At 45.2% G+C, this 14,969-nt stretch overlaps 1 protein-coding gene across 1 annotated transcript in view; it reads right to left on the reverse strand.

Annotated features, from left to right (window-relative positions):
• Positions 1 to 11,987: 11,987 nt before the first annotated feature.
• LOC311116000 (parkin coregulated gene protein) overlaps positions 11,988 to 14,969 on the reverse strand; it is a gene marked incomplete at both ends in the record, with an annotated part of 236,672 nt that continues 233,690 nt past the window's right edge. Inside the window, one exon of the mRNA XM_084191132.1 lies at positions 11,988 to 12,148. Coding sequence (XP_084047258.1) covers positions 11,988 to 12,148 — 161 coding nt within the window. The remainder of the gene's footprint in view (positions 12,149 to 14,969) is intronic.

Raw genomic sequence — 14,969 nt, forward strand, 5'->3', positions numbered from 1 at the left:
ACTGTTAAAGCCAGCGAGTATTCGCCCAAAGCTTTTGTCCCCTCTTCGCCTATTGGTCAGAAGCCCTTTCAAGGGACTGGTGATATCACCAATAAGCACAAGGTATTGCACCATGAGGGCGCTGAAGTGCCAATAGGTGATCTACAGAGATTAGAACCAATTGTGGACAGTACAGTGAAAGTGTATTTACAGATTTCATACACAGGTTGTATTGGGCTTTAAAAATGATATTTCAGTCGTTGCGGAGAAATCAAAAGCATAGAGGACTTTGGAAACATTGCAAACAGCATGAACAACTAGTTTATGGCTAACTAGTTTATGGCATATGAAGACCAGTAGGAGGTAAAGGAACATGGGGAAATTCTCCCTGTCATCACTTAGGTAATGACTCAATTTTAAATTTGATGGAGATAATTATATTCAATATTATGGTGTACCCCCCGCACCTCTCCTTGCATCTTACATTTACATTTTAGTAATTTAGCAGACACTCTTATCCAGAGCGACTTACAGTTTAGTGAATGAATACATTTTTCATACTGGCCCCCCGTGGGAAACGAACCCACAACCCTGGCGTTGCAAGCGCCATGCTCTACCAACTGAGTGATATGATATAAATATGATATAAATAGGATCGTAAATATTGGACAACCAATAGTTGAGTTATTAGTTGTGTGACCAAAATAGACAAACATCATTAAGTTTAATTCTCATACAGCATGTTAAAATAACTCTGTTTCCGCTTTGGATTAATTGATCAACGTGACAATAATCAGTACAGGCCTAGGCTATTTTAACAAGCCTTTCCATATCCATTGAGGATTAACTCAATTCAGATTATCAATAGTCCACACAATGGAGCCACCCACCTGGGTCGTTCCTTAATTGAAATGAAACCTTGTCATGTTCTAAATTTGGCAGCTGTTGTCGACTGGTGTGGGGCCGCCTAAATCTGAGAATTTGACCTTGGCCCCTATTCAATTGGTTCCCTAGTCTCTCTGCCTTTGTGGAAAATAGTCCCTCTGCTTCGGCATATGAATACTAACCAGCTGCACTGTGACCTCTGCATTAGCCGTCATGTGTCAGCCCTCAGTGATGCACTTCAGGACTTCACTGGTGTGACTCAAACAGGAGATTGGCTACAGCACACATTCTTTAAGATAACAACAAGGAACAACATACCTGATGCCAGGATCGTTCAAAGCAGGAAGGGAGATGTGCTATGGTTGCCCATAGAAATAGAATTACATTATATTATTCATATAATTCTATTTCTATGTCGTTGCCTTACAAACCCGGCAAAACACTATTTGGTTGTAATAGCTGTCCCTCACACTAAGCTACTACATTTAGCCATCTCGAGCTGCGGTACGTCAAACAAGACAACAGAGTATAAATATCATTAACACAGACATATCAGATCTCAATACATTTCTCCACATGGTTTTGTTGTCACCCGTCAGAGAAAAAAGCCTTCAACATGCAATTTACGCCTGGGGGTATGTTATGTGTAGGTAGCTTAGTGGTTAAGAGCGTTATACCAGTAACTGAAAGGTTGCAGGTTCTAATCCCCGAGCCGACTAGGTGAAAAATCTGTCGATGTGCTCTTGAGCAAGGCACTTAACCCTAATTGCTCCTGTAAGTCGCTCTGGATAAGAGCGTCTACTAAAATGTAATGTGTGCCCCCTCACTTCCAATTACTAAAGCACTGGTGTGAATGTATGAAACACTCGCAGTGAAAACACATCACAAATGTCTGGATTTTTCCTTTTGAAGGATTGATAACTGAATCAGGTTCATTTTAGTTCAAGGAGAGAGAACCCACTGGGCAGAGTAGAAGGAATAAATGAGGAAGAGGGAAAAAATAAACCGTTATTTTACGTGGCTCAGAGATAGCTAAATTGTTGATGGTGTTTGATTTATATTTCCCATATTCACCCCTCCCTTCTTTGAATAGCTAAATTGTTCATGGTGTTTGCTTTATGTTTCCCATATTCACTCCAATTAGTATGATATGTTATGTTTCGTATGGTATGTATTAATTTGTGGATGTCCATCATCCATTTCGTATGATATGTTACGAATTCCAATTCCAATTTTATGTTACGAATTGCAATTTGTACAATATGTTATGAATTTTCAAAACGTATGATATGTTACGAATTCCCATTTGTTGGTGCTAACGTTAGCTAGGTGACTAGGCGGTTAACACTAAAGTTAGCTAAATGACTAATGTTAGCTAGGCTAGGGGTTAGGGTTAGGATTAGTAATTATGTTAAAGGGTTAGGTTAGGGTTAGAATAAGAGTTAGCTAACATGCTAAGTAGTTGCAAAGTAGCAACAAAAATTGTAAGTAGTTGCTAATTAGCTAAAATGCTAAAGTTGTCCATGATGAGATTCGTACACGCAACCTTTGGGTTGCTAGACGTTCGTGTTATACATTAAACATCGTTTTTGCATGAAATAACCTTTGTCTTATGTAACCACACCAAATGTAATATATCATTCTAATTTGGAGCGCCATATTTACATTTACTATGTTTTGTCTAGTCTATGAGACACGGCTGAATGATGTTCTGAACAGTTCTGGCATCAAAAAGATCTGGCATCTATTTCAAGCTTTGGAAATGGGTTTAGTTCTTATCTCCATCAGCGCGCATGGTAATTTGTACCTTGCGCCTGGCTTTGTTTCTGAGTTGGGTCACGTGGTCGTGGTGTGTGTGTGTGTGTGAGAGAGTGAAAGAGAGTGTGTGTCTTGACAGCACCTCCAACCCCTGTGTTTTTTTAATAACACAGACTCCATTCAACAATTAATCCAATTAAGAGTGTTCCAGATTATTTTGTGAACATGCGTTTAGCCCCTTTTGAAGAGGGCGTCTTAACGGCAGTGCTATGAGAGACCCCTGAGATCCTAACAGGAAACTAGAGACAAAGGGCAACTGTTCCTGGCCTCACGGGCCACAGGCTAGTCAGGGAAATTATTATATTATAAATAGGTTGAGATAACATTGTTGTAACGTTCTCTATCACAGCAGTAGTGATGTTGGAGTCCAAAGACCCTTATAACACACATAGCACAAAAGGCATGAAACAAAACCCAGTTTCCCAGCTATACTACCGTGTAACTACCGGCAAACATGCTGTCTGAATCTGGGTCAATTACAGACAAATGCAGAGAAGAGAGCGAGAGGGTCAAATAGAAAAGAGAGAGGTAAGCACATTGTTTGAGAGGCTGGCGGCGGGTGAAACAAGGCATACTTTAAATAACACATAAACCCCCCCCGCCCCGTTTGCCCTCAGAACAGCCCAATTGGTCGGGGCATGTCCTCTACAAGGTGTCAAGCATTCCACAGGGATGTTGGCCAATGTAGACTCCAATGCTTCCCACAGTTGTGTCAAGTTGGCTGGATGTCCTTTGGGTGGTGGACCATTCTACACAGGGGAAACTTTTGAGTGTGAAAAACCCAGCAGCATTGCAGATCTTGACAAACCGGTGCGCCTGGCACCTACTTCCATACCCCGTTCAAAGGCACTTAAATCTCGTCTTGCCCATTCACCCTCTGAATGGCACACATACACAATCCATGTCTCAATTGTCTCAAGGATTAAAAATCCTTCTTTAACCTGTCTCCTCCCCTTCATCTACACTGATTGAAGTGGATTTAACAGGTGACATCAATAAGGGATCATAGCTTTCACCTGGATTCAACTGGTCAATCTGTGTCATGGAAAGAACAGGTGTTCTTAATGTTTTGTATACTCAGTTTATAATTAGTGTGTGTCAGTGAGTGCAGGGGTTGAAATTCACTGCTATTCTCTATTCCTCTTGCACAGGTCTGGAGGAGGGGTCAGAGGAGTCTCAAAGTGGAGCGGCTTAATCGCTTCCATCCGTCTGGGTGGTGGTGGTGGATTAGGACTCTTGGCACTCCCCGCCCCCCGGTACTCCCGACACCAATGCAGCGCTCTAATCAAACCCCTGGGCAGGCGCTGTCCGTCCGTCCGTGCCACAGGCCAGCACGGCTAGTTGCAGAGAGAAGAGGGGTAAAGCCAAGGACTCTTTGTTTGGTTTTCTAGGGAGACCTTTTTCTATCGTACTTTCTCAAGCCACTGTTTGAGTATTTATCGCCGGAAAGCAGGGCTGATCCTCACAGGGCACCGGATAGATTTATGATAGATTTGGTGAAAAGATGGCAACCTTGGTTTATCCTTTGAAGCTAGCCCACAGTACAGTCATGGTTTTGCACATGCTCTGTTAAACACGCACATGGCCAATGCCAATCAAGAGTGCTTGGGGAGTCTAGGCAAACAGATGAGATGTAGACACTCAAACCTCCATTGTGCTTGTGCACACATGTAAGGCCACAGATCCACAGACACCCATTTACAGAGGCAGCCACTAACAAGTGTTATTGTTCAAAAGCCCTCAGATGTTAGACGGACTAGCAGCACTGCTGTCGAAGGTCACCTTGGCGCGGTGCCTTTCTATGTTCTAATAGTGGTCCGTCCACTCGGTGGAATGGCATGCGTGGCTGTTGTCACAGGGGGAGGAGGGAGGGAGGGAGGTTGGTGGGACAGCTGCAGCCACCTCTGATAGAGAGCATTGATAGGGCAAATCTCCTTCCCGGACCTGCCTGCATTTCATCAGTCAGCGGGAGGAACCACCAAACGTCAGCACAACGACCTAGTGTCCTAAACCATGGGTCACTCTGACAGACTGGGGACAAACTACTAGAAACACTTACAACTTTCAGTCGCCCGTCTGAAAAATCTACGAAAATCCTGCAAATGCTACAACTGTAGCATTTGTAAACAGGGTGGGGGCAAGAGGGGACCAGTAGCAGATAAGAAAGAGAGAGAGAGAGAGTGTGTGTTGTTTGTGTGTGTGTGTGTGTGTTGTTTGTGTGAGTGTGTGTGTGTGTGTGTGTTGTTTGTGTGTGTGTGTGTGTGTGTGTGTGTGTGAGGCAGAGGAGGAAGGAGAGTGTTTGTGAGTGATAAGACCTGCTGGTGAGGGAGAGGAAGAGAGCCTCCTCATTGATTACGTTCTTCCAAGGAGAAGGATTGATCCCGTAGTGAATTCTCCTGTGAGATCTACATACAGACTGCTCTACACAGATGAGAAAAACACACCATACTGCTACACATATAGGTCAAAAAGGAAATAGAACGGGCGATAGTATTGGTCGTAGTGGCGTCTCAGTTTATTAATATTTAGGAGGCATTTTTTAAAGTACTGCGAGACAAACGTAATACGAGCTCACTTTTAAAGTGTTCCCCATTATCCAACTCTTGAATTAAACCTCAGAACTGACATCTGGTGCATTGGTGCTGGAGATAAATAAATCTCCATTGTGCATGCAAAAAAACCTGCACACGTGCTCAGGGGCTCCCTTGTAGAGTGTGGCCTCTGCCAGATTGACTTGAACAAGATGAATTGTTCCCAGTGGGCCATTTATTTTGGTTGCGCTGCCCTCCCCTTCCTTCATTGTTGCTTCTAACAATCTACCTTCTGAGAGCAGCTCACTGAGAGGCATTCCTCTACTGAATTGCACTAAGAGCCAGGCCAGTGGGTTTGGAGCGTGCTGTAGGTAGGATGGCCACAACTGGCTGAGATCTCAGCAATACCAGCCAGTAGTCATTTTAGGGGAACCTTTGTAAGCGTAACAACAACAGAAACACCACAACAAAAGATGTGTGTGTAGGTGGATATTGCAAAAAATTATACATGACATAAACTGAGGTGAATAGAAACAGAGAGAGAGACAGAAACAGGCCCAATCACATTGAGTCTGAGTGGTGTCGTAAAGGTCCAGTTGTCGTCTCCTTTTGTTATTTTTTTCCAGTCGGGTTGAGTGAGTGAGAGGAGCTGGCCTCCACAGCCTGCGGTCCCATCATGCAGCTGACTGCTCTTAAATATCACTCCCTGCCAGGTGACACAACAGCCCCTGTCTCCTCATTCATACTGTTGTAGACACTTACTGTTTCCGGGTCCGGATTTGTAATACGTATGATATGTTACAAATTCAAATATGTTGTAGCTAACGCTAGCTAGGTGGCTAACATGAGCTAGGCTAGGGGTTAGGGGTTAAGGTTAGGAGTTAAGGTTAGGGTAAGGGTTAGCTTACATGCTAAGTAGTTGCAAAGTAGCTCAAAAGTGGTAAGTAGTTATAAAGTTGCTAATTAGCTAAAATGCTATATTTGTCCGTGATGTGATTCAAACACACATCCTTTGGGATGCTAGACGTTTGCGTTATATGCCCACCTACCTATCCTACCCGACCAACCTCCCTCCTTTCGTTTTTAGCTTAACTAACCTTCTGTCTTACATAAGCATACCAAACGTAACATATCATACTAATTTGACTGTCACAGATTTACATTTACTATGCTACGTCTTTGAGGCCAGGCTGCTCTCTCAGACAATCCTATTTGTTCACAGCGCACAACCGGGCTGTTTCCATCGCCTTTGTACACTCTTAGAAAGAAAGGTGTTATCTGGGACTTTAAAGGGTTTTTTGGCTGTCACCATAGGAGAAAAGGGTTCTACCTGAAACCAAAAAGGGCTTCTGCTATGGGGACAGCCGAAGAACCCTTTTGGAACCTTTTTTTCTAAGTGTGTAGTGCTCTTTGTAGGCTCACCGTTACAAAAGCCTTTGTTTGCCTGCCACTGCTATCATGCAGCGAGACGGAGACGCACCAAGGACACACTTGAGCTCCATGGAGGCCGGCTTTGGGAAAGTCACCTTCTGCAGCAGAGCGGCCAGCAAGCAAACGGAAGAAAAGCTAACCGAAGAGCTAGTGTAGCATAGCGTAGTGTTAGCACTAGCTGGCCCAGTTGTAGGGGGGGGTTATCGTCACTCTGCAGGCTGCAGGGGCAGCTGTCGAGGGCAAAGCTGTCCAGGCTAATAATAACCCATTGCGCTGAGTGACTGCACCCCACAGGAACTCCCGGGTCAAGGGTGACCCTCCAGGATTAGGCCAGGTTGGGGATTAGGGAGAGCTATTTACCCCTTCCCAGGAACAACTCCGTTCCACAGGTGGAAGAGGGCCAGAGAGCAGAAATGCCGCACTCACCACAAAAAGGGCATACCAATGGTGGGCTGTAGTAAGACTTGAGGGACGGTTACATTAGAACCCAATAGGAAGGCTTCACTGGTATTGCATAAGTGAGAAGTGGCAGATCCTTTCCACGGATCTACTGAATGTGTGTACACATAAATCTGAAATATTGAAGTCTGTCAAACCAGATCAGTGCTGTAATTTTCAGTGTTGTTTTTCTTACACACACCCACCCACACACACAGCTGTGCAATGCTAACATCAGAGGAAACCTTCAACGGCACAAATAGGATCAGCAACTTCATACCTTGGATTTGGGACTTGGGCTATTTCAGCAAAGCCAGAGAATCTCCTTAATCTTCTTTACACACATCTGGGGTATCAGGAAAACCTGAAGTAACGGCCAAATACAGAGATATTGCAAAACGTTTGAATAACGTGTAGATCAATATTATCCTCCAGAACACCCGACGGGCAGTTATTTCACAATAGGCAGTGAATCAAACAAACCCTCTAAAATATAAATATGAAAAATACAAATCACTTTACAGCAACCAGATTCTATCAGTTGTAGAGGACAAAGCCGTGTAGTTTTAAACGATTTTCCAAGTTATGGGAAACAAACTGTAAGGCTTTCTATGTTTTCGTAGTGGCACACAGGGTGGCAAAATGAGAAATAGCTCATTACACTTGGAGAGGGAAGTTAGGCTATGATCAGCAGCAGTGTTCTCCGAAATGAATGTTTCTCTTTAAAGGTGTTTTCTGGCCCATTTCATTTAGAGGAACACACAAAAAAACATTCAACTCATTTCATTTCACGCTGGGCCTTCCTCGGCAGTGAGCCGGTCTGAGGCAAATCAGACGCAGTCTAGTGTGATGCTTCAGATGAGGCCAAATAACGCCTTGTTTGCTTTATTTTCACACTTCCCTTGCATGGATGTGGAAGAACAATACACTGCCTGGGTCTGATGCTAGGGTTTATGTGTGTGTGTGTCTCCCTTTCCGATCAGCCCTGCTGGAGGCCAATGTCAATTTCCGCTTATGCCCTCTCACCTACCTAAATGACCATTGGTCCAGAGTAATCGACACACAATACAGACTCTATTTTACGCAGATTAGTTCCTTTGATGTGACCTAATCGAGCTCAAACCAGACCCTTGGTGTGCTGAAGAGAAGTGGAGTCATACTTGTCTGTCTGTCTGTCTCTCAGTGGTTGTCTGTCTGCCTGTCTCTCAATGGTTGTCTATCTGTCTGTCTGTCTCTCAGTGGTTGTCTATCTGTCTGTCTCTCAGTGGTTGTCTATCTGTCTGTCTCTCAGTGGTTGTCTGTCTGTCTCTCAGTGGTTGTCTGTCTGTCTCTCAGTGGTTGTCTGTCTGTCTGTCTCTCAGTGGTTGTCTGTCTGTCTCTCAGTGGTTGTCTGTCTGTCTCTCAGTGGTTGTCTGTCTGTCTCTCAGTGGTTGTCTGTCTGTCTCTCAGTAGTTGTCTGTCTGTCTGTCTGTCTCTCAGTGGTTGTCTGTCTGTCTCTCAGTGGTTGTCTGTCTGTCTGTCTCTCAGTGGTTGTCTGTCTGTCTCTCAGTAGTTGTCTGTCTGTCTGTCTCTCAGTGGTTGTCTGTCTGTCTCTCAGTGGTTGTCTGTCTGTCTGTCTCTCAGTGGTTGTCTGTCTGTCTCTCAGTGGTTGTCTGTCTGTCTCTCAGTGGTTGTCTGTCTCTCCCTCAGTAGCTGTCTGTCTGTCTGTCTGTCTGTCTGTCTGTCTGTCTGTCTGTCTGTCTGTCTGTCTGTCTGTCTGTCTGTCTGTCTGTCTGTCTGTCTGTCTGTCTGTCTGTCTGTCTGTCTGTCTGTCTGTCCGTCCCTCAGTGGTTGTCTGTCTGTCTCTCAGTGGTTGTCTGTCTCTCCCTCAGTGGTTGTCTGTCTGTCTGTCTGTCTGTCTGTCTGTCTGTCTGTCTGTCTGTCTGTCTGTCTGTCTCTCAGTGGTTGTCTGTCTGTCTCTCAGTAGTTGTCTGTCTGTCTGTCTCTCAGTGGTTGTCTGTCTGTCTCTCAGTGGTTGTCTGTCTCTCCCTCAGTGGCTGCCTGTCTGTCTGTCTATCTCTCAGTGGTTGTCTGTCTGTCTCTCAGTGGTTGTCTGTCTGTCTCTCAGTAGTTGTCTGTCTGTCTGTCTCTCAGTAGTTGTCTGTCTGTCTGTCTCTCAGTGGTTGTATGTCTGTCTCTCAGTGGTTGTCTGTCTGTCTCTCAGTGGCTGTCTGTCTGTCTCTCAGTGGCTGTCTGTCTGTCTCTCAGTGGCTGTCTGTCTCTCAGTGGTTGTCTGTCTGACTGTCTGTGGTCTCTCAGTGGTTGAAACTGGACAGTGGGAAGTCATGGATAGACTTCAATAGATCATAGCACTGAGCTGAAGGGTACATAGTGCATTGATCCAGTCATGGAGAGGAGGGAATGGAGCTGGAAAATGATATTTCTATGCCTACGATAATAGAGAGCAACATACAGTATAAAGCATCCAAACCTATGAGCAATAGGAAGTTGTAGCACTGAGCTGCAGGAATTGATTCAGCCATGGAGTAGTGGAGAGAATGTTCTGTTATGGGGAGGGATATTTTAAAGCATAAAATAATAGAGACATACAGTACTGTATAAGCATCAACAACATATACACATTTGGCAGACACATACAAAGCATCTAAACATATGAGTAATACAAAGTTATGAAGTTGCCTCTTGACGAAAACCTACTTTCTCTGTGCAGCTGTAAAGATGCTTTTGTAGGAGATGTTCGTTTCAATGAGAGCTGGGCAAATGTCCTTGTGAGAGTCAGAAATCAATTAGAGTGTCTTTCTCCGCTGGGTCGCCGTGATGTGAGCAGCAGTCGGACTAATTCAGCCATTGTTGCCTGGGAGATGCTCTTATTGTGTCTTTAAGCTCTGAGTGAGAATCTAATTAACTACTGTATTCTAGACTCCAACAAGGCAAGCCTAAGAGGACTGAGGAGACACAATGTTGGTGAGAGGGTTGGTGTGAGAGGGTTGGTGTGAGAGGGTTGGTGTGAGAGGGTTGGTGTGAGAGGGATGGTGTGAGAGGGTTGGTGTGAGAGGGATGGTGTGAGAAGGTTGGTGAGAGAAGGTTGGTGAGAGAGGGTTGGTGTGAGAGGGTTGGTGTGAGAGGGTTGGTGTGAGAGGGTTGGTGTGAGAGGGATGGTGTGAGAGGGTTGGTGTGAGAGGGATGGTGTGAGAGGGATGGTGTGAGAGGGATGGTGTGAGAGGGATGGTGTGAGAGGGATGGTGTGAGGATTGGTGTGAGAAGGTTGGTGAGAGAAGGTTGGTGAGAGAGGGTTGGTGAGAGAGTATTGGTGAGAAAGGGTTGGTGTGAGGGTTGGTGAGAGAAGGTTGGTGAGAGAAGGTTGGTGAGAGAAGGTTGGTGAGAGAGAGTAGGTGTGAGAGGGTTAGTGAGAAAGAATTGGTGAGAGAGGGTTGGTGAGAGAGGGTTGGTGTGAGAGGGTTGGTGTGAGAGGGTTGGTGTGAGAGGGTTGGTGTCAGAAGTGTTATTGTATCTTAGAGGGACTTGTGTTGCTTCCCTACCAGGTCACTGGGGTGTGTGCTCGAGGTAAACAACATGCACACGTTCGCACGCACGCACACACACACACACGCACACACACACACACACACACGCACGCACACACACACACACACACACACGCACACACACACACACACACACACACACGCACACACACACACTGTGTGTTTGGCATACGGTTCAAAGGCAAGAGAGCAGGTTACCGGGAGCTCTGTGGCAACAAGTGAGCAGCATGCTGGAATGCTGCTGGCCCTCATTCCACCGGGCATTTCCCAGCATGCTCGGGCACGCTCCAGCCCAGGAGCAGCAGTAGTGGAAGACAGTCTTGCCTACTACACAATAATACTGTTATTACCAGTACATTACCTGTTGCTATGATATATGGCAGGGATGTTTAAATCTTACCCTACGAGGTCCGGACTACTGCTGGTTTTCTGTTCTACCTGATAATTAATTGCACCAACCTGGTGTGCCAGGTCTAAATCCCTGATTAGAGGGAATAATTAAAATTAAATAAAATGCAGTGGAACTGGCTTCGAGGTCTCGATTTGAATTTCAAGGATATATGGTCATCATTTGATCAAAACTAATTTTAAATTGAGAATTATCTCATAGGGTCCAGCTGCAAAATGAATATTTTGAGCACAACAGCATTTGGGTTTCATCCCGCTTTGATCTATGGTGCTTAAATAAATTCAGTAGTTCTAATCCTGCGACTGCCTCCTGCCTACACCTGGGACAAATAGAAATGTAGAAAAAATTGGAAGATGGACCTGACAATATTGCTTTTAATGAGAGAGAGTGAGCGTCATTTAGTCAACCTCGTTGACAAGAGAAGTGTGTGACGTGTAGTGGTAGAAATATACATGACCAAATCACACACAGTTGAAAAATAATTATAACTTGCAGTTAGGAATTTAATGGGTCACAAAGGTAGTGTAGAGAGGGGTTGGCTCAAGTTGGGGTGAGTTGTGGAGGGGGGAAAAACGGTTGGGGGTGAGTTAGTGATGTTGGGTGGTTGAAGGGTTGGGGGTGAGTTAGGGATGTTGGGTGGTTGAAGGGTTGGGGGTGAGTTAGTGATTTTGGGTGGTTGAAGGTTTGGGGGTGAGTTAGTGATTTGGGGTGATTGAAGGGTGAGTTAATGATGTTGAAGGGTTGGGGGTGAGTTAATGATGTTGGGTGGTTGAAGGGTTCAGGGTGAGTTAATGATGTTGGGTGGTTGAACGGCTGAGGGTGAGTTAATGATGTTGGCTGAGTTCATGATGTTGGGTGGTTGAAGGGTTGAGGGGGAGTTAATAATGTTGGGTGGTTGAAGGGTTGAGGGTGAGTTAATGATGTTGGGTGGTTGCAACTGTGTCCCTCCACTCAGTTGAGCATGCAGGACTCGTAGGTGGGCACCATGTATTTAATGTTGATGAAGGCGTCCTCGCCCCCGTAGCGCTCAAACACCTCCAGGGTCTCCTGGATCAGGTCTCCGATGTTCTCCCTCTTCTGCTGGCTGTAGTCAATGCCGTCCCCCGAGTTCACTGTGGACCGGACAGGGAGATTAAGTTTATTTTATTTAATGTACACAGCTAGAAGCTGAATTGCAGTATACAAATACAAATCCTAGCTAGGTAGCCACTCCTCTCCTCCCCTAGGTGTTAGGACTGAGGGGAAGGGGATGTTAAACATTGACATTTGTTGTCACAGCAGCAGGACTGTCTCTGAGAGACAGTGATACAGAAATACATTCCACCAGGCCACGCTAAAGCTGATGCCGCGGTTAATGTGATGTTTCTGACATTTGTGTGACATTTCTGACACAATGTGATCTCTCTCTCTCTCTCTCTCTCTCTCTCTCTCTCTCTCTCTCTCTCTCTCTCTCTCTCTCTCTCTCTCTCTCTCTCTCTCTCTCTCTCTCTCTCTCTCTCTCTCTCTCTCTCTCTCTCTCTCTCTCTCTCTACCTCTCTCTCTCTCTCTCTCTCTCTCTCTCTGATTGAACACAGATTGAACGCCATGACACTCACAGAGAAAGAGAGACACTGAGAACTTGCTAGCTGGTTTTAGGCAAATTATGTGGAATGACCTGAGGTGAAATTAAGGACTTACAAAAATTGAATTAGCAAAAAATACATTTAGATACTTGTTCTTTAACACACACAAGATGCACACATGCACAGGCTTGTACACACACACACATGCACACACACACACAGTATGCAAGCATCCCTCTCTGTCTTGGCAGAAGAGAGAGTTTCAGTATTTGCTGTAGTGAGGAGTGATTTGTAATTCAGGACATGCAAATAGAGATATTGTGGGAACACATTGACCTCACACTAGAGACCGAAAGAGATAGGCACTCCACCTGAGAGGAGTGTGTGAGAGAAAGAGAAAGAGAGAGAAAGAAAGAGAGAGAGAGGAATCCTACCTGCCAATTATTCCTCCCACTTCAAGGGGGACCCCTCGCGCCCCACACTCACAAGTACAATTAGGACTGAAGAGAAGCTCTGAAAAGCCTTCTCTCACTGCCTCTCTCAATTTTTCTTTCTCCCTCCTCCTCTTCCTCCTCCAGCCTCCCTTTTTTTCACCCTCTCTGCTAGCTGCTCATTAAAACACAAAGGGGACTAGTCACATAAAAAGGAGCCTGTTAAGCAATAACTGTCTCGCACATTCAGAACTCCCTAGACTGCTGGGCTTATAGGACTCTGCGTTCTGTGTGTTTCTCTAAAGGTTTGGGCTCATTCCTCTGTGTGTTTCTGTAAAGGTTTGGGCTCATTCCTCTGTGTGTTTCTCTAAAGGTTTGGGCTCATTCCTCTGTGTGTTTCTCTAAAGGTTTGGGCTCATTCCTCTGTGTGTTTCCCTAAAGGTTTGGGCTCATTCCTCTGTGTGTTTCTCTAAAGGTTTGGGCTCATTCCTCTGTGTGTTTCTCTAAAGGTTTGGGCTCATTCCTCTGTGTGTTTCTCTAAAGGTTTGGGCTCATTCCTCTGTGTGTTTCCCTAAAGGTTTGGGCTCATTCCTCTGTGTGTTCCTCTAAAGGTTTGGGCTCATTCCTCTGTGTGTTTCTCTAAAGGTTTGGGCTCATTCCTCTGTTTGTTTCTCTAATGGTTTGGGCTCATTCCTCTGTGTGTTTCTCTAAAGGTTTGGGCTCATTCCTCTGTTTGTTCCTGTAAAGGTTTGGGCTCATTCCTCTGTGTGTTTCTCTAAAGGTTTGGGCTCATTCCTCTGTGTGTTTCTCTAAAGGTTTGGGCTCATTCCTCTGTTTGTTTCTCTAATGGTTTGGGCTCATTCCTCTGTGTGTTCCTCTAAAGTCGGACCGCAGAGTGAAGGTAAAGCAGCCAACAAGTGCTCAGCATATGTGGGAGAAGCATTCCAGGTGAAGCTGGATGAGAAAATGCCACGAGTGTGCAAAGCTGTCATCAAGGCAAAGGGTGGCTGATGCAGCACTCCATCACTCTCCTTCTTGGTAAAATAGCCCTTACACAGCCTGGAGGTGTGTTGGGTCATTGTCCTGTTGAAAAACAAATGATAGTCCCACTACCCCCAAACCAGATGGGATGGCGTATCGCTGCAGAATGCTGTGGTAGCCATGCTGGTTAAGTGTGCCTTGAATTCTAAATAAATCACAGACAGTGTCACCAGCAAAGCACCCCCACACCATAACACCTCCTCCTCCATGCTTTACGGTGGGAAATACACATGCGGATCACAGAGACACGGCGGTTGGAACCAAAAATCTCAAATTTGGACTCCAGACCAAAGGACACATTTCCACCGGTCTAATGTCCATTGCTCGTGTTTCTTGGCCCAAGCAAGTCTCTTCTTCTTATTGGTGTCCTTTAGTAGTGGTTTATTTGCAGCAATTCGACCATGAAGGCATGATTCACACAGTCTCCTCTGAACAGTTGATGTTGAGATGTATGTTACTTGAACTCTGTGAAGCATTTATTTGGGCTGCAATTTCTGAGGCTGGTAACTCTAATGAACTTATCCTCTGCAGCAGAGGTAACTTTGGGTCTTCCATTCCTATGGCGGTCCTCATGAGAGCCAGTTTCATCATAGCGCTTGATAGTTCTTGAAATGTTCCGTATTGACTGACCTTCATGTCTTAAAGTAATGATGGACTGTCGTTTCTCTTTGCTTATTTGAGCTGTTCTTGCCATAATATGGACTTGGTCTTTTACCAAATAGGGCTATCTTCTGTTTACCCCCCCCCCCCCCCCCCCACACCTTGTCACAACACAACTGATTGGCTCAAACGCATTAAGAAGGAAAGAAATTCCACAAATTAACTTTTAAGAAGGCACATCTATTAATTGAAATACATTCCAGGTAACTACCTCATGAAGCTGGTTGAGAGAATGCCAA

This window comes from Coregonus lavaretus, assembly GCF_964263955.1.
Source record: "Coregonus lavaretus genome assembly, contig: HAP1_SCAFFOLD_381, whole genome shotgun sequence".
NCBI lineage: Eukaryota > Metazoa > Chordata > Actinopteri > Salmoniformes > Salmonidae > Coregonus > Coregonus lavaretus.